Source organism: Elgaria multicarinata, chromosome 5, assembly GCF_023053635.1.
Source record: "Elgaria multicarinata webbii isolate HBS135686 ecotype San Diego chromosome 5, rElgMul1.1.pri, whole genome shotgun sequence".
Classification (NCBI taxonomy): domain Eukaryota; kingdom Metazoa; phylum Chordata; class Lepidosauria; order Squamata; family Anguidae; genus Elgaria; species Elgaria multicarinata.
Genome location: NC_086175.1, coordinates 112,038,031 through 112,065,603, shown reverse-complemented (window position 1 = coordinate 112,065,603; position 27,573 = coordinate 112,038,031). Strand labels below are relative to the sequence as shown.

The 27,573-nt window shown below is 40.1% G+C and overlaps 1 protein-coding gene across 3 annotated transcripts in view; it reads right to left on the bottom strand.

The window, feature by feature from the left end:
- Positions 1-27,573, bottom strand: part of SPATA13 (spermatogenesis associated 13) — a 161,966-nt gene that overhangs the window by 35,474 nt on the left and 98,919 nt on the right. For all 3 annotated transcript variants that reach the window (XM_063127024.1, XM_063127025.1, XM_063127026.1), the window contains one exon: positions 15,922-17,727. In XM_063127024.1, coding sequence (XP_062983094.1) covers positions 15,922-17,727 — 1,806 coding nt within the window. The remainder of the gene's footprint in view (positions 1-15,921; positions 17,728-27,573) is intronic.

The window sequence follows — 27,573 nt, the reverse complement described above, 5'->3', positions numbered from 1 at the left end:
CAAGTATAATTAATATATTTTTTTAAGGGGATCTTCATTCAATAAAAAAAATTGATTTGCAGCCGTTGCTTGATACAGCATCAGCTGCCAATATGTAAAACAATCTTCAGGTTGAGGCAACATGTCACACTATAGTATAATATACAAGGGATTGTTCATGCATTACACTGTGGGTACAATTAATCATGTTTAGGAAAAAAGCATCTTTGTTGTAAATCGGAAATACTTTTAATTCCTTACAAGCAAAATGTATAAACACTACTAGATAGTAGAAGTTATTAAGGGAGAAATGTTTTACTAACAATCCACTATTATTATGTATTTACATGACCATGTAATACAGGAACAAGACCTCGAACATATTTTCCCCCTGTGCAGCACTATTTATTTCTCAAATATATATAGTAGTTCAAAATGCAAATAATTTGTAACAATTTCCTTGTAAGTAAATGCCACAAATTTCAACAGGGCCCACTTCTGAAACAGCATACTTAAGGATTGGGAAGTTAGATATTTTCTACCAAGTTGAACTGTTAATACATTTTACAACAGGTGATAAATACCATTTTTGTTCCACCCCAAAAGACTGACCTTTGATCCACTAATTTCATCAAGATCAACATGCAGATGTAGACAGTTTACCCATATACTAAACTGATGTACATAATACTGAATAGTAAGGAAGCTATGGGGGATAGTATCACACTGAAAATGTGGTTGCTGCCACATAATTGTGTTTTGAAAACACCATGGAAAAACACCAAGATATAAATGTGATAAAAATTTCCTATTACACCAATGCTACCAATACACCAATACATCAAGCTGCAGCCCTTGATACACTTACTAGGGAATAGGTTGTATTTAACACAGTGGGACTTACTTCTGAGTACACATGCAGAGGGGATGCTAATTTGTTTTCTTGTCCATTTATTTATGTTACAATGAATTTACTACTAAAGATAATGTTTCAGACAAGAAGACTAGGTTTTACATTACATTGAATGATGGCTTTTGCAGCCCCACCTACTGGGTCCATTACTGTCACTTGAGGCTCAGGTGGCCTCAATGAGGTGAAGTGTCTTCTATTGGCTTTAGCTGTTTGGCCCAGTTACATCTCTATCTGGACAAAGATAACCTAGCTTCTTTAGTCCGTGCTATGGTAATCTCTAGATGAGATTACTGCAATGCGCTCTATGTGGGGCTGCCTCTGAAGACAGTTCTGAAACTGCAGCCTGTGCAAAATGTGGCAGCAAATTGATAACAGGGACCAGAAGGGCTGAGCATATACCACTGATTCTGGTCTGCTTGCACTGGTCCTTCAGAATACTTAATTCTACTTGCAGTGACTACAGTTGTTATTGCATAATAGGCAGAATAGGAAGAGGTAGTTGCCTGAATCTCCAAGAGTTTCAGTTATCACAGCTGCTTTCACTGCTTGCACCAGGCAAATGGAGAAAATGAGAGTAGAGCAAGGAGCTACTATGCTGCCTACTGATCCATAATTATATCACGCCTTCCTCCTACAAAACCTTAGCACTAGGTTAGAGCTTAACAGGTTGAAGGTAGTTTCCTTCAGAGAGAACGAGATTAACCATGATTACCATTGCATGTTTTCACAATAAAAATAGGTCAAATATACATATAAAATTGCTCTGTAAATGAATGCCACAGCTTTTCTGGGCATTAAGCCCTGCGCCAGCTCATTACACAAGGAGGAAGAGCATATACAGTTTGCCTTTGGGCCACGCTATCAATAACTGGATAGAAGGGACCTTAATAAAAGTATGGTGGCATCAAAAGTCCTGAGATATTGTTTTGTGCTTCCTGTTAAACACTTCACATTTGTGACTTCAAACGTTGACATTGCAGAGAAGAGCAGACTCCAACTCCTTGCACAGTTCTAGAAGTAATTTTCTCATCCTTCATATAGAATTAACACCTTGATTGACTATGCTCCATCTCAAAATTTATTCCGTAATCCAATGGGACTACTCTAATCTATCATTTCTATGTTATCCACAGCAGAGCCAGTGGATTGTAACCCCCCATCCCACCCCTGCAGCTATCTAGTTTTAAATGCAGAGAGCACTTCTCTCTACGTCATCCTAAAAGAAAACAATTCAAAACAAAAGTGTATTTATTACATTTATATACCGCCCCATAGCCGAAGCTCTCTGGTTTACGATAAAAGAGGAAATTGCTTTATACTGAGTCAGACCATTGGTCTATCTAGCTCAGTACTGCCTACACTGACTGGCAGCAAAGGCTCACTGGCCAACAACAGGAGTCTTTCCCCAAAATACCTGGAGATGCCAGAGATTGAACCTGGGACCTTCTGCATACACACCATGTGCTCTACCACGGAGCGACAGCTCATGCCCATAATAAATGTCACAATGCAGTAATTTGTGCAGCAGATGACTGCCTGCACTTATACATTATCAGTGAAAGAATGAAGAGAAAAAGAGAGCGGAATTGTTCAAATGTGTGTGTTCATGCTGGTGACTGAAGCAACAACTGATGACTTGCATATGCGAACAAGCCACCTCTAATGAAATACTGCAGACAGGCTTTTCATCTCATCTTAGAGACTAATCCAGTGATGAGAAAAAAATGCTGAATGTCCGTGTGTGAACAAACTCACAGTGAGAGGCCATTTCTGAAAGTTGTAACATCTTATAACCTCCATGATGTTTAATAATGTCTTACCAATCATTGACCTTGTAGAACTCATATTGGTACTGATGCCAGCAGACTTTTGTTAAATTATAACTTAATCAACTTAGTCTGATTTTTGACTGATAACATACTGGGATTGGAAGGCTGGGTGAAATAGAGACGTTTGTGACACATTTGAACCTAGAAAGAGGGGACCCTATCAGAGGCCCAAAGTGTTTAAGTGAGTTTTGCCCTAAACATCTCTACACAGGTCCCAAATGAAAATGAACTGATTTTGTCCAGTCACCAGAGCTTCTCCTTCTCCCTTCTGACAATGCCCTTTATTTTATTATTAAATGAAAACGCCTAAATATTTAATACGGGCATGAAAAAAAAATCAAAAATAGCATCATGAAGTACACTGACAATCCTAAACAAACTTACTAAGGAGCAATCCCTATCGAACACAGTAAGTCTCAGTAAGTGTCTGCATTGTAAAATACCCAAGCTTTAGCAAATTTATTCAGAAGCAAGCCCCACTGTATTCAATGGGACTTACCACCACTAGGTAGGTCTGCATTGGAATGGAGTTATGTAGGCCAATCTGATGCATGTTTAGTTAGAAGCTAAGCCCATTGTGTCGAAAGGGTCTAAACCCTGTTAAATGTGCATAGGATTGCAGCCATGTTTACTCAGAAGTAAGTCCCACCGTGTTCAAAGTACTGATCTCCCTCCCATATTATGCAGTTAAATAATTTTAACACACCTCTTCAGTGTGTGTGGCACACCCCAATCTACCCGACTCAGTGACTCTCTCTTTCCTGTACTGTTTTTATTTCATTTTATAAAATAGCCACATGGACCTTGCATTACAGATCTGCTACAAAAATCACTCAATGCTTTTTATTCATATAAATCCAGATTGTTATCTGATGGAAATCAGAGTAACACCCTGCTGAAGTTAAAAATAAAGAGTTATACATTGCTTCATATCAGCTAAGGACTTGTCCATAAAATTATATGCCTGAGCAGGAAAATCACAAACTAAAACAATCAGTTCACAGGAACATACCTTGCTCTCAGACATAGACACAGGAGCCCCACATACACACTGAGACATCAAAGAGTTGATTAAAGTCATTCTTCCGTCATATTCACTTAGTTATACAAATGAGTTGGAAAAACGAGCATGACACCCAACGCAGGTAGACGGGCATAATGTTTTAATTTCCATGACCTTGTACCTTTAAACTAAGGAAAGGACACGTCACATGCCCTCTTCTTGTATGCTATTCATTATTGCCCTATCTTAAGCCATAAAAGTTGGCAGACAATTGGAGAGATTACAATTTGCTGCACTCTGCCCAAATTACATTAGCAGAACAGAGAACAGTCTGTTCTGGTTTGCTGCAAAGAGATCTAACATTATTTTATTTCTATTTATTAATTCATTTAATATATATGTATATCACTTTGTGGCTAATAAACTGAGCTACAAATCAAGAAATCTCTGGTTCAAATCTTGTCTCTGCCATGAACACACTAGGTGGCCTTGGACAACCCATGCCATTCCAGATTCAGTATCCCCCCCATATGGGGGCATAAGAATACTGCCTTATGTTGTTGTACATATTACAACTAGTCTATGCATAGAAACCCACTGAACATTGGGTTGTTGTTGTTAGTATTATTCCAGAAAGCAGCTAGGACTAAGACAATATGGATTTTATTTAATCAATTCGTATATATACTATCATCTATAATCTATACTATAATCTATACTGTACACAAAGCAGTATGTATTTGTCCATGTAAGCATGTGCACAGGCACACTCACACACACACACACCAACATTCTCAAATGGGTGCTTTCAGATGAGGTTTCCATTGTGAAATTGCTCTGCCTTATAAAACTAGTTCAAAATATGGCAGCCAAGTTGGTCACCAGCAAACCTAGGGCTGACCATATTACACCAACATTAAAATCACTCCACTGGCTGCCAATTAGTTTCTGGGTGAAGTATAAAGTGTTGGTTATTACCTTTAAAGCCCTACATGGTTTGGGTCCAGGTTACCTGCGGGATCGCCTTCCCCCGTACAATCCGCCCTGCACACTCATTTCCTCTGGGAAGAGTTTACTTCAATCAGCCAAAACTAGTCTGACAACTGTTAACCAGAGGACCTTCTCTTCTGCTGCTCCCAGACTGTGGAATGGCCTGCCGGGAGAGATTCGTTAATTTAATATTCTCTCTGAGTTTAAGGCAGCTATAAAGACTTATCTCTTTTGGCAGGCCTAACCAGATGAATTTTAAGATGTCTGATTATTATATTGTATCGGTTTTATATGTTTTTAATCAGTTTTATGCATTTGATTTATATAGTATTTTTGTATTAAATGTTGTTCCCTGCCTCAATCCAGAGGGAGAGGCGGGTAAGAAATAAATATATTGTTATGATTGCTGCATCATGTTCTTTCAGACTATGGCCATAGCTAGACCTAAGGTTTATCCTGGGATCATCCAGAGTTCGCCCCTGCCTGAGCACTGGATCCCCTGTGTGTCACCTAGATGAACAGGTTTGACCCCTGGACGATCCAGGGATAAACCTTAGGACTAGCTATGGCCTATGACTAATCAGCCAGAATTTCTAACACTAAATATAGATCTAGTGATCGATTGATCTAATGTAAAATCCCGCATTGGCAAATAAAGAAACCAGGGTAGATTCACAAGCAAAATTATAAAGTTACCACACATTAGATAATAAATAGTTATATTGGCTGTCAGCCAGAAAACTTGTCACCAATCTGATAACAAGTTCTTCCTCAGGCCTTTATGCCACAATCTCATAAGCAGTTGAACATGAACTACAATTTCTACAGAACGTCTGATGTCTCTAAAATGCTCACAGAATTTAGGCCACTATCCTCACTAGGTAAATCCAATATAGGCTTCATACAGAAATTATTAGTATTGGTATATCAAATAAGCTGTTCTTGACCAAACAGCAGATTCTGATAGCCTACATTTTAGAAGCATTAATAATTATTAACTGTGTAAATCTACGAAGTTTTGTGGGTGCCAGTGATTTGAAAATCAAATACTTTAATCAATGCTAAATGATTTACTTCTTGTATATACTTCCTCCTTCATATATAAAACATTAGCAATAGGCATGGTGCTTCATAAAAGAGAATTCCTGCTAAAAGCTTCTAAAATTAGAGGAAAAAGAACAGCAGGAGATAAAGCCATGTAAAAGGATTAAAAAAAACTTGATTGTGAATACAATTACATATAGCCTTAAAATGAATGTATAGAATCACAACCAATTATCAAATCAAATTGACACCCAGCCACCTTCCCACAGCCAAGTGAAAGGCCAAAATTGCTAGCAGTAAAACAGACTTTATCCAGAAAGTGAGGGGCTTGACATAGTTTACTGAGTCCTAAAGACACTATCTTCGTTAATTATGCAATATATAAAACAGCAAAGCAGGCCAGGCTTCTCTAATAGAATGGGGAACCATGAAACACAGTGAACATGCTAGTAATTTTATAAAAAGAAACCCAAGCTAAAATGGAAAGTTTCATTCTACCTGGCTGCTAGGTAGCCAGGGGACTTTCGGCTGTTGCGTGGTGTAGAAATGCAAATCATCATCATCATCATCATCATCATCATCATCATCATCATCATCATCATCATCATCATCTCAGCCCACTTTGGTTACTATTTGCCCCTAAAGCTCTCTGATGTATATACAGCCATTAATTAGCTCTGCAGTCCAAGTGACCACTGCCACTGCATCAACTGCTTCAAAAAGCCCAAGAACAAATTAACCCTTAACTTATGCCTTTTGTGTATGTTTGTATGATCCCCTGCTATTGCTATTCCAACAAAAATATCTGTGCATCTTTCTCCACCCCATCCCAATTGCTTTAGAGCTAGTACACACTGAGAGAGACTATTAGCAAAAAAGGGCATTCCCTCTGGAGTCTACTTCCTGAACCAGGTGCTTAATATTACTTTCTGATAATGAGTGGCCCAGCATAGCCCATAATGCTTGCTGAAATTCTGTTTGCCTAAATGATAGGGGGAAATAACAAATCGATTGATCATTTGCTTAATTGTACATGCATACTTTATCTGCTATGACTAAAGTACAACCCAGTTAATATCATGTCCGTAGCTGGCTAAGGCGTACCATTTTTGTAGATACAGCTCAACATCACATCAAACATATCATTTCTACAGTAACCCTATAGGCACATTACTTTTGTCTTAAGCAATGCAACACAAGGCCCCTCTGGATTATAAATCTTAGCTCAGTCTTACTAGGGGAAAATGCTAACCAATGTTTTGCAGCCATTACCTTTACATGTCTTTGTGGTCAAACCCATTCTGCTGTTACTTCAGTAAGAGAGTTCTGCCTTCAAGCTATTAAAACTAAGCTCTTGCAACTGATGGTTTTGTTAAGGTGAGAGCATCAGGTCAAGACAAATTAAAGGTATTTCAAGGTTATCCACCAGAAGATAACTGATGTTGTCTTCTTCAAGTGACTGTGGTGAGATATTCTTCAGAACGTATTTGCTGCACCAGTGTCTTTTAGGTGATCTCTTTTTAAAGTTGTGAGCATATCCACCAGTCTTTCTCATGGCATAGTGTGCCAATGCACTCTGTATTCTATTAGACAAGGCTAGAACTGATTAGAGCAATAAAATAGCCACATTAGGCTTCTCTGGGCTCAAGAATAGAACTTCTCATATCAATTCCCTACATAGCCTATTTCTCTAGATTCCACTGCTCAAGTTAGTCCTCCTTCTGCCACTTTCTCTTTCAGCATGAACTCATTCTGATTCTCATGCACATTTCATTGTCCTTTCTATACCAAGGAATGCAACGTTCTTAACATCCAAGCTGGTTAAAGCAGATTGCAAGGAAGAACAATGCTATCATTAATAGCCCAGAGAGTTTTTTTCTTTGCTCTGGCTACTTCTCTAATCTCCTGAGACTGGAACACCATTATTAAATTAATGCCTTTAATGTTTCATTTTCGTTTGATGAGAACAAAGAATTGATAGAATGATTTGTAACCCATGTTGCAGCAATGGCCTTGCCTCCCACGCTCAAAATGGCTTAATGCAGCTGTTTATAATCTATTCCTGAGAAAACATTTAAAACAGCAGGGGGGGGGAATTATATTAGCAATGAAAATCTCTTCGACTTTATTAACATGGTCAATGCTGGGGGTTTTCCTATCAAAATAACCTAAGGCTGAAATCTTAAAAACTCTTGCTTGGGAATGTGATACCCTATATTGAAATCAATGGGACTTGCTTCCCTATAGATTTTTTTTTTAAAAAAAAAATAGTCTGGCATATCTGCATTAGAGTGGTACTAACTGCTTGCAGAATTTTACCATCTTTATACAGCTCAAACCTTGTGAATCACAAGAATGACCTAAAAATGAGATGATTGCCCATCTCTTGTAATAGTATGATGGGTCATGAAAATCATGTGGGGTGGGTGGAGAGATTCCCAATTTCCTTGTTACAGAGGAACAGCCTCCTAGAAAACATGACTGATGGATTTTATAATGCTTCAGAAACAAAGATAAAGTAGGAGAAGCCAATACGGATTTTTTTTTTTTTAAAAAAAAAGTCCTAAAACAAAATAGGAAGATTCCAGAATGTGGAAGTCCTGTTTATTAGGCACATATATTCCACCTTTGGGAACATTAATTTAAAAAGTGCCATGCAGAAAGTAAATAAACACCTTTTTACTTTTATTTTTGTAGAAATATACTAGGATGAGTTAATGCACATGAAACACTTTGAAGACTTGGAAATGCCATATAAATGTTTTTTATATTTTTATGTAATTATTTAATTATGTTTATATCCCACCTTTTTTCCTCCAAGGAACCCAAGGCAACATATATAATCCGCCTCCTCTCCATTTTATCCTCACAACAACAACCCTGTGAGGTAGGTTGGGCTGATAGTCTGTGACTGGCCCAAAGTCACCCATAGAGATTCCATGGCCAAATGGGGACTAGAATCCGGATCTCCCGATTCTCAGTCCAACACTCTAGCCACTACAGCACACTGGATCTACCCTTCATTGCTACAAAGTATATTATGCTACCCTTCATCCCTACAAAACATTAATTAATTGCTCTAAACAATAAAATACTGAGGTAACCACCAATCATCAGTCAAGAAGTTAGGCTATTTTCAACAGACTCTGGACCTCTTTGCACAGTCTGTTATCCTGAGGTAACAATGCCTAAATTCCAATCTATTCACATATTCAATTTATGAATTAGTGATGAATCAGCAAAATTCAAGCATTGATGATTTACCTTCTCTTCATTTTGAGAAAAGTAACAGCAGGAGGATTATTATCTCTGATGTGTGGTGTCCCAATTTCCAAAGAGAAATACCTAACTGACACATATGGTGCACAAATCGATCAAAGATACGCACTTCTAAGTATCATTGATTTAGCACAAAAGTATTAATCAAATGCTTTTATTTTCTTCCATTGAAATCAATGGGGACTAAAATGCTTAATTTTGACTAGATCACGCCCATGGTAATATTTCAAGCAGGACAATCATCACAAGATTATTTTAATCTTGTCAGTTTCACATAGTGAATATTTCACATAAATGCACATCTCATGAAATGGCAGCTGACAAAAGATTGGAAAGATAAAAGGTTGCCATCTTAGAGGGTATAGAGCAGGACCTTCTTGGTGATGATGTACTGTTCTCATTGCTGTTTAGATTGACCTGGTTTGCATGACACAACAGCCAGGCATGGCTTAATTTATTCCCGGGGAATGTTGTTTTGTGGTGGTGCCCACAGGTGACATTTTTTCATGGTGCCTTGAGGCACTCAGTTTTCCGTAGTGGGCTGAATCATGCAAACATGACATCAGGGGATGTTTGAGGGTTAGACAACCTTCAAATAACCCAAGGCTTATTTAAGGGTTATTTGAGGGTTGTCTAACCCTCATAGAATCATAGAATAGTAGAGTTGGAAGGGGCCTATAAAGTCATTGAGTCCAACCCCCAGTCCAACCCTCTCAAACAACTACTGCCACCTGGGTTTGCATGACATGACAAGCCATGGCAAGCCAGGGGTCCACGGGCACTATGCAAAAATGGCACCCAGCACAACACAACAGCTCCCATGAGTACGTGAAGCCACGGTGGGCTGTCGTGACACACAAATAGGCATGTTTTTTGTATTTCTATTGCTAGGCACTACTATGAATTATTAGTGGATTGTTTAAACTTAAGGTATATTTATTAATATTTGTATGATTATTTGTATTTTGTTGCCTTGCCATTGTTAATCAATCATCTTGAAATGTTATATTTTATTATGTAAACTCTTCTAATGAAGTGAGCCACTTTCGAGCATGGTTTACTGTGGAAAAGCAGTATACAAATAAACTGGTGATGCAAGCCCTGCTTGAAAGAATAAAAGTGTAAATAATAGCCTTTAGTTGTAAATTAACACAGTTTAGTGGTCAGATTTGCACCATTGGTCAGGAAATAAATGAAAAAGTTTTGATGGGAAACTTGTCTTAAATTACTGGTTTAAATCGCCTTCATTTACCTCAATTCATATTGGTAAAAACATTTCCAAAACTTTCATCAGCTAATAATATATTATGGCTATAATTCTGTGCACAGCAGGCATGTGTATCCCATGAATTTGAATAGGATTTAAATGCACTAAGTTTCACTCTGGATTGCAAATAATGCCAATAAATACTACAGATAATAATAATAATAGGCTTTTTTTACTCCAAAATAACTGCAGCATTGTTACAACTCAGCAGCTCAACGAACTTATCATTATTTATTTATTTATTACATATTTATACTGCCCAATAGCCAAGGTTTTTTTATCACAAGTTATTATCATCAATATAGTATCATCACTAATTTACATGGCAATATACCAAGCAACACACGCAAAAAGGCAGATCACTGCCCCAAGGACCTTACAATCAAAATGTTGTCAGTGAAGTGGAATGAAAAAATCCTCTTTCTCCAATGCAAACTTCAGCCTTGTCTCATAAGAACATAATTCTGACAACTGAACTACTAATATGGCACATCCGGTGGGAACTTGGAGATTGCTCTTTTTAAATCCTAAGCAGATGTTCCAGATGTGGCACATCAAATGGTTCTAGAGACATCTGGGAATTCTACAAGGCTGTAGTGGGGTCTCAAAGGGGCGGGGGGGATCAGAATACCTAGTAAATGAAGCCATTGTGTATGTCTTAGCATGTTTTCTGGATCACTGGTAAGTTAGAAAATTAGGGGATAGTTTGATAAAATTCCAAACCAAGACTTGAACCTGTCGAACTTACAAAGTACCTTTGGGTTTATCATATCTCACCACTAGATGGCAGATTAAGAACACAAATGGACTTTTCCAAATTACGGTTTCCAAAAGCTGTGATAGAATAAATCTGATTCAAAGCATGAAGGCACATATTTATCAAGAAGTGCATAATGATCTTTAAGGTCAGCATCCTAGGTATTCTATGTTTTCATGTTCCTACAGAGATCACTATTTGCAGTTTGCTTCAAAATTGGGAACACAAAACTTCTCAGCTTTCATTAAAATGTTTCATGTTCTCATGAAGGGAGATGATTCAATCCATTTTTATGGCTTCTCCACCAAATCAAGTAGCAATTGAGTATCAGTGATGGCACAAAAGACTGCAGTCCAGAAATTTTGGCACACAGAGGGCTCTCAAGGAACTGTAAATATTACCTATAAAAATATTTATACGCATGTAATTAATCTGCAGTTTATTACAAGGGCAGAATTTGTGTTGCACTCAGAGGTGAGAATGCACAAACACATGCTATTTGAAGCTTTATGACTTAATGTCCAAAATTATTCTGCAGTCCTGACATTCATTTATCCTTCCACATGGATCAGTTTGTAAGGGTGGAAAGAAAGTGTAGATTTTATTCCCTTCTGCCTCTCACTATGAGCTTCTCTACACAAGGCTTTTATCATCTGCTCATCATTGGTCACTTACAGAAATTTGTGGGACTTTACATGATGCCATCAACCTCCAGGGATTCTCCTGTCCTTTGTGACCAATACCACAGCTTTTCCCTTAAGGGGGAAAATGTGGAAATAAATCTGGGAAGTGCAATATTGCTGCATGTAAATAAACAATTTTGCTATACCACAGTGCCATCTAGTGGCTGTTTAATGAAACATACAGAATTTGCAGACAAAGGAAATCTCCCCTTCCAAAACCTCCCCCCCCCCACCAGCCTGACCACGCAAATTGAAGCCAAGCTTGATCCCGCAAAGAATCTGGAAGAAGAAGCTCCAGCAAAGCTGTGGGATAAAAGCATGGTGTATAGAAGCTCTATATGATTCAGCCATGGTGCTAGAGGAAGATCTTCCCCTCACATGTATGCTGTATAAACCATTTTAGCTATTCACCAGAGAACTTCAACAGACTTATAGCTAAATTATAATCACACCAGTAGGAGAGAAAGATTGGGGGGGGGGGGTGTTTCTCAATTTAAATAGAAGTTGTTGTTTTTAACCTTCCTGCAATTATGCAATGATATAACTGTCAGTATGTGTTGCAAGTTCAGAAACAAGAAGCAAAATAAAAAGCACAGTGGGATCTGGGTAAATACCTGCTCTTTCACAAACTCACCTGTGAATTTTTGCTAAAGGTATCACATTGCATCGCCTCAATGTGTCTCACACAATCATGTTGCATACGCTCTGAACAAAAGGCCTAAATACTGATCTTGGAATAATATACAGGAATTAAAACACATGCCAATGTATTTACTTAGTATAGTTCTGCTCCCAGGATTCAGTTTTTCAAAGTATTTTCAAACTTTCCAGGAATGGTGTATAGTGTCAGAGAGCAAGAAAGAAGTGGAGAGGAAAATAAGCATATTGAGAGTGAGTGGAACAACGTTGGAGGGCTATTAAAACTTGTCCGGGTTGAAATGCTAACCAGACCAACTACTGGTTTTGAACTTTCACTAGACAAATGTTCAAGCCATTCTATCCAACCCAAAGGGTTAGAAGACTACATTGTAAAGATAGATATTCTTGAAATAGTTTGTGCAATTCTATATTTATGTGATGAAAGACCAAAACCAAAGTGGCTAACTGCACTTTATATATTACTGAAACATTTTAAGAAGTATATTAATGATTCTGAAATATTCAGGTGCTATTTAGAATAAGGCTGTTGAGACAGGAAGTGGAGATGAAGGAAGCTTCTGAAATAGCTAACAAGGGAAAAATCAATACATGGGAACATTGTAACTATTGGAATCATATTACATCTCCAGCTGCCATTTTATAAACAGACTATAGCAAATAATGGATCATTTTGAAATATGCCTCTAACTTTGCAACCAAGATTTGTGTAGGTGGCATCTGTCACAACACTGCGGTGTCATGGACAGATCATTTTCTGGTCAGGGTTCGTATCTGCAGGGGTGGCAGATCTATTAAGATGATCCATCCTTGAAGGCTCATGGATTCTAGATAGCTTTGGAGGGTTTTATGGCTGGTATCATTGACGATCCTGTTGAAGCCCTCGTCAGTAGATGGCATCAAGACCTAACTAGGGCTATCGACACAATCGCCCCCAAACATCCTCTCCAACCCACTTCTACCTGGGCACCTTGGTACACAGAAGATCTCAGGGAGTTGAAACGGGAAGGACAACGATTGGAATGCCAATGACGGAAAACTTGACTTATATCTGACAAGACACGACGTAGAGAACATCTTGTTCCTATGGGGTGGCAATACATGCAGAGAAGAAAGTTTTCTTCTCTGCACAAATTGCATCTGTGAATTCACATCCAGCAAACTGTTCAGAGTGGTGAGGGGTCTAACTCAGATACCTTCCCCCCTGAACCCGAGTCTAGAGACTGCAGTAGCTTACGGTGATGCTTTTAATGATCATTTCGCAGGTAAAACCATTCGGAGAAGAGCCAGCTTGGATGCCGTCATTATAGCAGAAGCTGACAATGGAGTGTCCAGCAACTCCACAAGTAGGATTACGCTGGATCAGTTTCAGTTGGTGAGTACCGAGGACGCGGACAAGCTGCTCAGACGCGTGAGGAAGACAACTTGCCCTCTCAATTCCTGTCCTTCTTGGCTGGTTGCCCAGGGAGGAGGTGCAGTTAGACTACAACTACAAAATCTTATTAACGCATCTCTTAGGGAGGGAAGTTTTCCACCATGTTTAAAAGAAGCAGTGGTATGGCCGCTTCTAAAAAAAAGCCCTCCCTGGACCTTAATAATTACAAACCAGTATCAAATCTTCCATTTTTGGGCTGAGAGCCAGTAGTTGCCTTCCAACTCCAAGCAGTCTTGGATGATACAGTTTTTCTAGACCCATTTCAAACCAGCTTCAAAGCAGGATACGGAATTGAGACTGCTGTGGTCACCTTAGTGGATTATCTTCACATGGGTATTGACAGGGGGAGTATGTCCCTGCTGGTACTTTTGGACCTCTCAACAGCTTTCGATACCATCGACCATGATATCCTTCTGGAACACCTGAGGAGATTGGGAATAGGGGGCACTGTGCTCTAGTGTTTCCGGTCCTACCTCTCAGGTAGGTTCCAGATGGTGATGCTTGGGGATAGCTGCTCCTCAAAGAAGGAGCTGTTATATGGCATACCACAAAGCACCATCCTATCTCCAATGCTGTTTAACAACTACATGAAACCGCTGGGAGAGATCATCCTACAGTATGGGGTGGGGTGCTATCAATATGCTGATAACACCTAAATATATTTCTCTATACCTTCGACAACAGTGTCAGCTAAGGATAGTGTGTCTCCTGTGAATGAATGCTTGGAGGCTGAATATAGACAAAATGGAGGTGCTTACTGTCAAGAGCCCTAACCTGGGTTTGGAGGTGTGTCAACTATTTCTGGACTCCCCCTGAAAGAATGTGTTTGTAGCTTGAGGGTGCTTCTGGATCCATTGCTCCAAATGATAGCTCAGATAGATGCGACGGCCAGGAGTGCCTACTATCAGCTTCAGCTGATACGCCAGCTGTGCCCTTTCCTAGAGTCACTGTAACTTTGAGTCTCGACTTCTGCAATGCGCTGTACATAGGGCTACCTTTCTACCCAGTTCAGAAACTTCAATTAGTTAAAAATACAGCAGCAAGGATAGTCACCAGAACACTTAGGGGTGACCATATTACAGCAACATTAAAATCACTCCACTGGCTGCCAATTAGTTTCTGGGTGAAGTACAAAGTGTTGATTATTACCTTTAAAGCTCTACATGGTTTGGGTCCAGGTTACCTGTGGGATCACCTTCCCCCATGCAATCCGTCGTGCAAACTCAGGTCCTCTGGGGAAAATTTACTCCAGTCAGCCAAAACTAGGCTGACAACTGTTACCCAGAGGACCTTTTCTTCTGCTGCCCCCACTGTGGAATAGCCTGCTGCGAGAGATTCATCAACTTAACACTCTCTCCGAGTTTAAGACAGCCATAAAGACTAATCTCTTCCAGCAAGCCTACCCAGATGAATTTTAAACCTAAGAATGTTAAGATGTTCTGATTGTTATTTTAATATTGTATTGGTTTCATATGCTCTTTTAATCAGTTTTATGCATTTTATTTATATTGTATTATTGTATTTAACTTGTTCCCCGCCTCGATCCAGAGGGAGAGTCAGATAAGAAATTAATTAATTAATTAATTATTGTGCCGTGTATAAGCACATTTGGGATTGATTCCAACGTCACTTACCAGTTCACCATCACCCCTGCCATGTGGTGAACTAAGTGTTCCTTGTCAGGGCTCCAGCCAAGGACATTCCTAGCTGGATCCTGCTCAGTCTTGATCCTGTCACATAGTAGTAAGCTTGCAAAAAGCAATAAAGCTAGCCTTGGAAATGTACACAAACAACCTCTGTTCCAGTACTTCTTTATTAACATGCACAGGGAGGCCCAATAACTTGATATCGCTTTCAAAATTGAATTGTTGAATGCAGCAATTCTATGCCCACTTACTGGGAGTAAGCCTCATTGTACTTAGTGGGACTTACTCCTGAGTAACCATGCACAGGATAGCACTGCAACAGGGATAAAAACAGACACACACACAAGCTAAGCCACCTATTTGAGTTGTAGCCAATGCTTAATTTACCCAGGAAGTGTTGCATTCCTGCCTGCTTTAAAGACATGGCTTTCTTTCTTACCTCTTCCTTCTTTTCGTCAGCACCTGGAGCTAAATTGAGACTCAGCTGAGAGTGGCTGCTGATGCCACTGTCTTCATTCATATCATCATAGTACACAGCTTGCACAGACTCCTGGAAGGAAACAGGGCTCTTCCCTGTCTTGGCAGAAGGTCCCTCCCCTCTTTCTTCACTTTCCATTGAGCTGAGTGACAAAGTGCTGTGCCGGTCTGGACAATGGAAATCTGTATTGCACTTGATGTTTTCAGTACTAGGGCTCTGAGGTTTGGGTACAACGGGCCTAGCAGGAATGATGGGCTGCTCAGAGGTACATGTAAACTGGCTGGAACATTTTGGCCCATCAGAGTCTTCATGAAATACTTCATTAGGAATTGGTCCAATGTCTTTAAGTGAAGATGGTGAACAAAGGGAATCTGTAAGGTCACAAGATGATATCCTATAGTCACCAGCATCAGGGGTTAATATATTCATCCCAGAATTGTCATCCTCAGAACTCTGGACACTAGATCTGGAAACCGTTAAGTCTGGACTACAGCTGGGAGGTAGACACCTCCGCCGGTCATTTTCAGTGCTACTAGAAACCCTACGTGAATAATCATCATGTAGTCTACTATTTGGTCTCGTCCTTTGGTTCTGTTCACTAGAAGAGGGAATTCCACTCTTAGGACTGTCTTTCTTCAATGCAACATCAGCGACGTTGCTGACAAGTTTCAAAACTCTGTCAAAATCCTTAGCTCTAATTGGGCTCTTCCAGCGTTTTGATCTTCGCTCTGAGTTCCTGTTGGCTTTGTCTGAGTCGGCTGAAGAAGTGCTTGTTGTCCTCTGTGGAGTTTGCTGATCATTTACAGCTTTGAGGTCGGTGAGGTTTGAGGTCGACTTCCTTTTGAATGAACTCTTTTTCAGGAAGTTCAGGTTATCTGTGCTCTTGCTCCTCCTGTAGGTGACTTTGCTGTTTTCAGAACCTTTCACTACAATTTCACAAATCTGGGATTCCTGGATGACAGGGGATATTGTCCTAGTACTGTCCTGATGACCCTGAATTTTATCAGTGTCTAATAAATTTATACGACCAATCCCATAGGCACGCCTGATGCTGCGTGACCGACGAGTGTTCCTCAGGAAGGAATCATCGCTTTCCTCTCCGTCAGAATTATCAGAAACTAAAGCATTGTCTGTTGTGCTATGCAAGTCATGTAAGGGCCCTGAATAAGAATACCTGTTGGTCTGAACTCTCACCACTGTACTGTTTTGGACATGCTTTCTAATATTGTTCTCCGGTGTGCTGTTGTTTAAGTTGTCCAAGTCTTCCTTGGCTGGAATTCCTTGGAGAACTGAGGATTTCAACTTCTTGAAAGATCCCATTTTTCTAATGGAAGACAAAGCATTCCATGTTGAGGAGTTCCCCATAACAATCAGAGACCGAGGCCTTTCCACATTGGAGCTGGATCTTTTCCGAGGAGTGGAGAAAAAGCGCATGATTTTGGAAGGGCTGGCTTTATCATCCTGGCCCTCAATTTCACAGCTGCTGCTTGTGTCACATCCCCCATTGTGACATAATGAGGTAGCATTGTTCATCGATTCTTTATTATCCATCACTATACAGGTAACAGAAGCGCCATTTCCACAGCCATTCTGAAACGTTGTCATGTTATCAGCATAAGCATGAGGATATAGGGAGTTGTAGCTCACATCCAAAACCTTGTCTTCTTCATCCTCTCCAAACCAAAGCCTTTCTTCAGTTGTGCATCTTTTGGGGTTATTGTTTTCACATCTGTTGTGTGAATTTAGCTCTCCAGTAGTCTGCACTGCCTGCAATGAAGAAAACAAAGCCAATATTTAGCATGTTTCTCCACAGAAAAGAGGGATTCTTTGTATAAAATTCAAGAAATTCTTAAACGAGGCTATTGTGTGGAGCTGGGAAAGACTTTGAGAACGACACCAACATTAAACTATCTATTAAAAAAATATTATAAAGATGTGTTTGCTCTGCTGGTTCAGATACAGAAACTAGAAAAATCCAACAGGCAAAAGAGAATTTAGACCTTTCCCTTTCTTTTTTACTTATCAAGGCCCTTCACCTTATATTGTCATTGTAACTGAATTTTGCAGCCAGCTTTTTAGGGCACCTATTTGTAAGATTCCAGTCTTTGATGCGAAGATCTCCTTGTCTCATTTTCTAGAAGAATCACTGTGTCTGCTCAAAGGTTGTTTGGTGCTGCCACCTATGATAGCACAAATCACGGGGGGGGGGGGGGGAGAGGGGGGTAAGAAAGGCTGGATCCAGAGTTATCAGCGCTGATTGCAGTAAACATTTGTTAAGTGATGGCATGTGGATATGATCCCGAAATTACTGAGTGAGTGCAGAGTCTAGGGTGGCTGCAGTCAAACTCTTTTGAGCATTGATCACCCTTGTTGGATCTGCTGCTTCTCAATGGAAGGCATTCCTTTGATCATGTGAACTTTCTGAGCTACTTTATAAACAGGAAGTAAAGCCCCCTTAGCAACCACAGAAAAGGCAACCCAAAGAAGCAGGGAAACAGAAAGCTTCCCTGTTCACAGCTTTTAATCTTTTGTAAGCCACCCTGGGAACTTGCTGAGGGAAGGATCTAAATTCCTAAAATCAAAACAACAAATACACTAAATCAACATAGAATCAAAATTTAATAAATACTAAACAGAAAGACGGAGAAAAAAAGGGGGAAAACACCTGCCTGGCTCATCCCTTAGTAATCCACGTAAATAAGCACAAAATTGATTATTAGAAATTCAGACACAAACCTATTACTTTCCAATCTTGTTTTAAACTTCTAGCTTAGAATAAAGAATACATTGCATAAAGCTAGCTAGCAATATCTAGTGCACACTTCATAAAATCACCTGGAAACTCCTAATATCCTCCCTCACAATTAACCTTAGCCTTTATGAGTTCCATGTCCTCCCTTTATATAGATTTTATTTTCTTTCATTTAAAGTTTACCTTACATGGGGATAATAGGATTTTAGTGTGGGTTCCCATGAGATATTTAACACCCTTCTTGTAATTTCATCTCCCTCTGCTACCCTACTCAATTTTTCACAACTTAACCCACCATACTGCAAAAGGAGTAATTATTTAGCTCACGAAGGCACGCTTAAATGTAAATATTTACAGGAAGCTGCTTTAAATGGGTCTGGCACAATATTTCAGATAACTTTGAGAGGCTTCAGATTCATGTATTTCACTAATCAGCATTCCTCTACTTCTGATTATATTTTAAAGCCAAGAAGAGGGCGGGCGTTGGGGGGGGGGGAGGCAAGAGGTTGGATTGAGTCAATGGCTTTCACAACAAAACTTGTTTTCGAAGCTGCAAGTCTGAATACACTTACTTCGGAGTAAGCCCCACTGAACACAGAGTCTACTCTTGGCTAAACGTGTATAAAAATGTACGTCATAAATCTAAAAAGGTTAAAATTTAAAATGTAGCGTGGGGGGGGGAATGACATGTGGAAAAAGACGGGAGAAGTTACCACATAGAATCATGTATTATAATTTTAAGCAGTCAACTGTTTAATATCCATACATCTAACAATAATAATAAAAAATACACTGGCGGGTAAGGACAGTATTTTTTTTTAAAAAAAAAAAAAACCCACGAGCGTGAGGCGGCTGTTATTTAAAATGTGCTTTCGATGAATCGTTTTCTCACTGGCCAGCAAAGGATGACGTATCCCCTCCTCCTTTCCTCTCTCTCAAAAGTTTCAATTCGCTTTTAACTTTCAGTAACTCCGCGACAGAGGCACCTGCTAAGCTCCGGGGTTCCTTTTTCCAAACCCAGGAAAGGGAGAAAACTAACAGAAAAGATATGCTCTCGTGGCTCAGGAAAGCAGGGGAAGTCATGCGCTCGGCTCCCTGTTGTTACCCACCACCAGCCCCAAATCTTGGCAGCAGCAGTTACCTGGGAAAGAGGGCTGAATTTCTGCATGCGCCAGACAGCAGCTCTGGGTCAGCCTTGGAAAGAGCAGCAGCAGCAGCAGCAGCCCAAATCCTCCTCAGCCCCCACACCGGTGGAGGAGGAAGAGGAGCAGCGGCAACAGAAATGCACACCGTTCCCCTTCTCTTCCTCCTGTCGCTGTGGCTGCTGCTCCTTCCCCCCCCTCCCCGGGTATAGGAGGCTAATCTGCTTCCCCGCATCACTATGGCAGCAACCGGAACAGAAGGGAGGGGAAACCCTATAGGCGCAACACACGAGCGAGAAAAGAGGGCGGCTGCAGGGGAAAGCCTGAAGACTCAGGAGGGGAAGCTGGCGGAGTTCAAAGGTGCTTTGAAGGGCTCAACAAAGGGAAAGAAAGGAGCCAGGCAACGAGGACAGGGGCTCCACTACAGAAAAGAAAGAAACGCCTCAAAGGCAGTCGCTAGAGAAAGCAGAGCCTCGAAAGCGATGCGGGCAGGGGCTTCACTAGAGAACGAAGCCTGCGCCCTCAAAAGCAAGGAGGGTCAGAACATAAGAAGTGCCACGCTGGATCAGGCCGAGGGTCCATCTAGTCCAGCACTCTCTTCACACAGTGGCCAACCAGCTGCCGGCCAGGGGCCCACAAAGCAGGGCATGGTGCAACAGCACCCTCCCACCCATGTTCCCCAACACAGGAACACACAGGTTTCCTGCCTCGAATACTGGAGGTAGCACCCTAGAGAGGGGGCTTCAGTAGAGAAAGGGAGAAACATCTCCGAGGCAATGAGGACAGGAACTTCACTAGTCCTGGCAGGCGAGGAGTGCCCGCTGGCCTTGAAGAGAGGAGGCTCTAAGAAGCCCTCTGTGGATCTACTCTTTCCCATCGCTTCCCTTCCCCTCCTCTTCCCGTTCGTGAGAGAAATACTCCTCGTTCCCTTAGTGGAGGAGGAAAGTGTCACAGCTGATGCCCCCGCTCCGGCCTCTTCACCCCTGAGGCAGAGTCCATGCCCCTTTATCTACCAAACACAACAAAAGTTGACCCGGGACATGCGGGGAGGAGGGAGGCGGGGGCGCCGGGATAAAATAATAATGCATCTCACTTAACAGAGTGATTTACATTTGGGCAAACACTCATTAAGGCGTCGATTTCCCCCACTTTTCCCGCCTTCCTTCCGACTCCGCCAGAGACAAAGGGAGTCTGTTAGAATTCATTATCATTTGAACGGCTGGGAACAACGAAAGAAGCAGCGTGGCTAATACAAATGAACTAGGGCGGCGGCCGCCTTTGCCTGGTGTGGCTAGTGAACATGGTTTTTAAAAGTCACCTTCCTAAATTTTGGTGAGGTTAGGAATATGCGATGTTTTATTTAAAACACATTTTGATTATCAATTTCTTGACGTGCTCCCTCCCCCAAGTCTTTACTCCAAAGTGTTGAGTGATTTCCCCTTTCAAAATAGTTAGAACTGAAAACATTCTAAATAAATAAATAAAAGCGGAGATTGTTATACCCCAATATCTAGAAGTAAACCTCATTGAATTCAATGGGACTTAGTAGACATGCACAGGATTGCCCTGTGAAAGTATTGCCCTGCAAAACCCCATCCTTATTAGGGCACAACTGCTTATTCAATTCAAACTGATTGTTTGTTTGTTTTTTGAAATCTCAAGATTGAGTACTAGGAGAAAACAAAAGAAGTTTTCACCTTTAAATCACCTCTTGTGAATTTAATGTATTGTTAACTGCACATCTGAGAACTTTTCATTTTTAATTTGCAGATGTGTTTACTTAAATCTAGAAAATTAAATGGCCTACATTTCCCACTTCTTATGAAGAAAACTCCATACACAGTTCCCAGTTTTATATATTATCTAGGGTAGAAGTTCTCAAACTTGTTCAAAAGCTCCATTTAGGTGGCCTTCAGAAAGGTTGTGAAATACTCAAGAATATATGTACGTGACCCTGTACTTGATTTATTTTACTGATTATAGAGAACGAGGCCATATAATACAAACTGATTACAGATATCTGGCCATATACACACAATAGAAAACCTACCATTAATTCAGGTTTATTAAGAAATAAAAGTGTACACCTTGCAAAAGAAACAAAGTTCTGTATAGTGGTTGGGAACTTGCAAAAAGCATATTTGGTTATCACCAGCATTCTTTGAGCTCTTGTGGTTCTCTTCTTCTCCCCCCATGCAAATCCTCCCCCCCCCCACACACACTCTTCTTTGGTTAGTGTTAACTATGGCACAGCATTATACATGCAATGGCATAACCATAGGTACTACTAACCAAACTTGGCTTTTAAACCAGGATTAGAAACTGGTTTCAATCTCAGGCTAAAATACTAACTATGGTTAGTGGCAACCATGGTTATGCTGATGCAGCTATAAAACTATACCATAGTTAAAGCTAACAAGATTGGAGGGGGAACAATGAGGGGGAGAAAAGGAAAATGAGTGTCCATAGGCACAACCCATCACCAAACCATAGACACAGACGGCAGAACTGCAAATTTCCCTAATGTGACTATCATTTGTGGCTAAGGCTGGTGGTGCCATAACCAGGAGGAGGAGTATGTGGTCCCACAGCCAGCTCCCAATTCCTTAACCAAGGAAAGTAATGTCTGAAGGATTATATTAGCATGCGGCCAAAGCAATGGACATACAAGAAATTGTACAAAGCCTTTGTATAGGTAGTTCTGAGAACCTACACTACACTTTATTTACAAAGTATTATTTTGTCCCCGGCTGAAGAATATAGTATGTAATTCTTCAATCAGTGCCTCTGCTAACATTATAAAATGTGGGAAAATCAAGTGTAGATATGGACATAAAAAGCGTGGAGAGCAAATTCCAGCTTGGTGAAGGACAAAAGAGCTATTAGTCTATTTGATGATGATGGTCTCAAGTATTTATAGCAACAAAATGTAAAGCATGTTTTAGAATTTTAAATCTCCAATTTAAAGGTTTAATATGCATGTGACAAGGAATGAAGAGGATTACAAACAAGCAGTGTGTGAAATAGTTACACAAATGTTACAGGAAGCAACTTATATTGAAGGTGGGTTTGTTTTTGGTCTAAACATTAAGCAAATTAAGGGGGAAACTATAATGTGTGTTGTGTATATTGGCCGTTTATATAAATTGCCAATACTATTTAACTTTTATATAGCCCTTCTCATTTGCAGAGTGCTTTTCAATCTTTACGCTGGCTGCATTTGGACAATACAGTAGTCAATAGAGGATAAATAGTCAAATGCACAGTTGATTATCGAGGGGGTACTCCCCGCACAACATGTTTATAATCAACCAACATTGAGTTGACTATTAGTAAATGGTGTGTTTGATTGACACGTCCCCCCCAGTTCTCCCGCTGGTATCCCATCAACCATTGCAAGTTCTGCTGGCTGGAGTAGAGCGGCAGCTGCCGCTTTGGTTGCTCTTGCCGGGGGACTCTGTAGCCGCCAAAAATAACTAACTGTGTGCGACAAAATTGTCAACAGTGCCCGACACATGACATGATAACCAATGGATGTTCAAATAATCAACTCTGCACAGCATTGGTTATTTCAGCCGAATAACCAACCATCTGAAAAAGTCCTGACAGATGACACAATAACCAACGATTGACTAGTTAACCCACCATTTACTATTTAACCCACCGTTGGTTATCGTGTTGTCCAAACCCAGTCTGTATTTGACTTTGCACAAGCTTGTATAATAAATCATAATTATTCCCATTTTACAGATGGAGTCCAGAGACATTAACTTAGCAAAAGTCAATGTATACAATATCTTTGACAGAGTACATATATACTTCTCTCCCTAGAATTAGGTCAATAATTCAAGATTTGAATATTCTGCCGCTTTCAGTATTAAGATACATATTTTACAGCTTATCTGCCTTACCACTTTTGCAGCTATTATACTCTACCATCTCCATATTTGGTTTTGCTCTGGACAATTTTATAGAACTTAAATGAAGTTCAGAACCTGCCTTCTGTCTGTGGAGGCCTTTGTGTAAGGTGGAAAGTGGAAAGTGGGATAAACATCATAATATCAAACCTACAGTAACTATTGTACTTATCATATTATGCACTTCTTTTGGATATAAATAACTGATATAGGGTTTGCTACGTTCCTCAAGCTGCAGAAATTTGCAGAGAAACATATCTAGGGTAGAAAATCCCTACTTAGAGGAAAAAATTCAAAATTAATTCCTGACTTCCCATTGCTAGGTTTCAGACCAATGCTGAGAATAGCCAGGCTCATTGTGCAACGTTCTTGAAACAAGAAACATGTAACAGAGCCCATATGCCTGCCTCCAAGGAACATGTAATAAAAACAGTCTTCTGGAGTTGATCTGCTAGAAAGCAGATTTATGCCTTCTTCACTAGCGGATTTACTTAGAAGAAAGCCACCTAGCCTGTTGTGAAGATCAACAGCCTGGTGCTTTTCCCATACAGTGAGAAAATATGAAATAGAGAGTTTGGGGTGAGGAGCAGAATGGAGTTGTTTGAATAAAGGAGAATATGGGTTTAATATAACAAAATGGGGGAAACCATAACACTATGATTTATTGTTACATGCTCAAGCTTTGGGCACGTATGTTCTCATCTCCACTTTCCTGCTTTGGTGTGTTGCAAATAATTTGGAAGGTATTTCTTCCATTTTCAGTTAAACACAGTTTAGTATTGTGTTCAAACCTTAGATTCTGTTTAATCTTACCTATAGTTTATTGAAAATTGCCAGTTTTGTAAACCATGGTTTGAACTTGGCTTGTTTTAGTAAACCACTAACCATAGTTTGTCCAAGTTTTGAAATAATGCTAAGCAAGGTTTAGTTAAAAACTGAAGCAAAAAAGTTCTGACCTTCTTGCAACTGTGCAAGCTAGAGGTTTACCTAGGTCCATCCATATGATAAAACATGGTTTATTGTTACATCCAAATGCAGCCATTTTAAAAAAGGTGCTGCAATACCTGATCTCTTGGCATTTGAATATATATATATATGTAACATAACAAGAGCCGTGCTAGATCAGATGACCAAAGGTTCATCTAGTCCAATATTCTGTTCACACAGTGGCCAATCATCTGACTAGGGAACCCACAAGGAGGACATGAATGCAATAGCACCCTCCTGCTCATGTATCCCAGCAACTGGTGAACGTAGGCATGCTGGCTCTAATACTGGAAGTAGTATATAGCCATCAGGGCTCGTAGCCATTATCTACGAGCCTTTATGGAGCCTTATCCTCCATAAAATGTCCAGTCTCCTTTTAAAGCCATCCAAATTGGTGGCCATCACTACATCTTGTGGTAGAAAATTCTATAGTTTAACCAAGTGCTGTGTGAAGAAGTACTTCCTTTTATCTATTCTGAATCCCCCACCAATCAGATGACCCCCAGGTTCTAGTATTATAGGAGAAAAATGTCTCCCTATCCACTTTCTCCACACCATGCATATTATAACTGATTCTGTACATACCAAATTCTAAACCAGCAGTTTTTATAGTTCTAGTCATATGTGTTGAACTGAACAGAATGATCCAAATTCATTAGATGGTTTACTTGCTGCCCATTCAATTCTGTAGTTTAGTAAATGTGAACAACAGGGGGGGGGGGGATCTACACTACTGCCTTTAAAGCGCTTTAAAGCACTTTGAAAACGTTTTGAAAACTGTATATGCAGTGTGTCCTGGGCCCCAACAGTTGTCAAAACTGTTATAAAGCACTTTAAAGTGCTTTAAAGCAGTAGTGTAGATCCCTCCCTGGCTAGTAAAATGCCTGAATGAAATTGCTCTGGTTGTCCTTTTAATCTGAAAGAAGCATGTAAAAATAACTCAACTCTTTGCTAAAGGTTTTTAAAGGTTCTCTCAATTAACAACATCCACCAAGTCAAGTATAAAAAATTCCATCCCCAAGACTAAGGCTGAAATGTAAGCCAAATAATTGAATACAGATCACAGTTTTATCAGCCACTCTCCTGCAAATTTGCTAAGAGCTTATTGCACTTCACTCCACTTGGCACAGAGTTGTAATTTAGGTTTGGGAACAAAAGCTTCATGGAATGATGCAATCTGAGAAAGAGGACCTCTGCGTACCAGGTTACCATTATATTCTGTCAGAGCTGCTTTTACCCACCCTCCTATACCACTACAGCTGCATGCAACTTAATGATGGATTCAGCCTTTCAGTCTGGAAGAAAGCTATTTATATCCTCATTTGAGCTTGCTTCTGACGCTATTATTGTGTTCCCATCCTCAAGAGGCATTATTTAGGCAGCATGACATGAAGAGATGCTTCATAAGACGAAAGAGCAGTTTCTAATAAATAGATCATTGTGTCCAAACATAAAGAAAACTTCCTGTTTCCAATTAAGAAAGCTGCAAGACTACCTTTCCCCCTCCCCTCTTCTTATGACTTAATGTTTTAAAAATGGGAAAGTAAAACAGAAGAAGAAACAGAGTTTGATGGAAGTGGTCAAGTTTTTTCAAATTAATTTTACAAAATGTTTTTCTGTAACTAGGGATTATTAAGCAATTGTGGCATACATGTATCCTCTTAAATGAAAAGAATATTCAGATTATGGGGGATCATATTCCAGATGGAAAGGGAGTAGCTATAAAGAACAACACGAACCTGTCCCTTCTTAGCTAGATGGACTTTTGGGGCAGTATCCAGTTCTACCACTGTGTCTCCCTTCATTCTGTTGCGCCTATGGGATCAACCACAGAAGCAATAAGAAACAGTGCTTCCTAAAGCAACCCCAGAAACAGGCCATAACACTAGTTTCCAGAATGGCACAGGTGAGCAAAGTTCCCTTCTACGAGCTCCACTGACCTGCTCTGTTCTAGAAACTAGCATTTCAGTCATTTAGGAACTGTTGCTTTAAGAATCGCTAGTTTCCCGTTGCACGAGCACACAGCATTGGATACTGCCACTAGACTGGCCCAGCAAGGTGTAGTATTTATTGGCCCTGTTCAGAAGACACCTTAAACCACGGCTTTAACCACGGTGGTTAAGCCAGAAAGCCAGGCTGTATTCAGAAGACACCTTAAACCATGGCTTTAACCACGGTGAATAAGGCATTCTGGCTTAACCACCATGATTAAAGCCATGGTTTACGGTGTCTTCTGAACACAGCCTGGCTTTCTGGCTTAACCACCATGGTTAAAGCCATGGTTTAAGGTGTCTTCTGAATGGGGCCATATTGGTTTAAAACTTACACTATTGCAAAAACAGTAAAAACAAAAAATAAAACAACAACAAGCAAACCTCACTTTCTTATCCAGAACGCTCACAGTATACAGCCTTCTGTGCAACGGTCCGATAGACAAACAAATGAAGAATAGTTTGTACAACCCCCACATTTCGAGGAAGGCTAAGAGCCTTCCACCCACCCAGCCAAACAAACAAAACACTTTCTGTGCCAGCTTTTCAATTGGTACATGCTTAACTTATGAATTATAATATAAATTAACAAAATGTGATTCTTAAAATATTCCCAACATTTACTTTCTTGTAACAATCATTCCTTTCACAACAACAAAACTGATCTTGCATGATGCAACAAAAATACCCCAATGAATTTGGTAAGAGCCTGGTTACCTTAGCTGCTTTGTTATGTTGCAATTGTTATGTTGAAAGGCTCTGGGCAATTATTGGTTCATAGATATATACAGAAAGCCGCAGCAAAAATTATGCACTGTTTAATT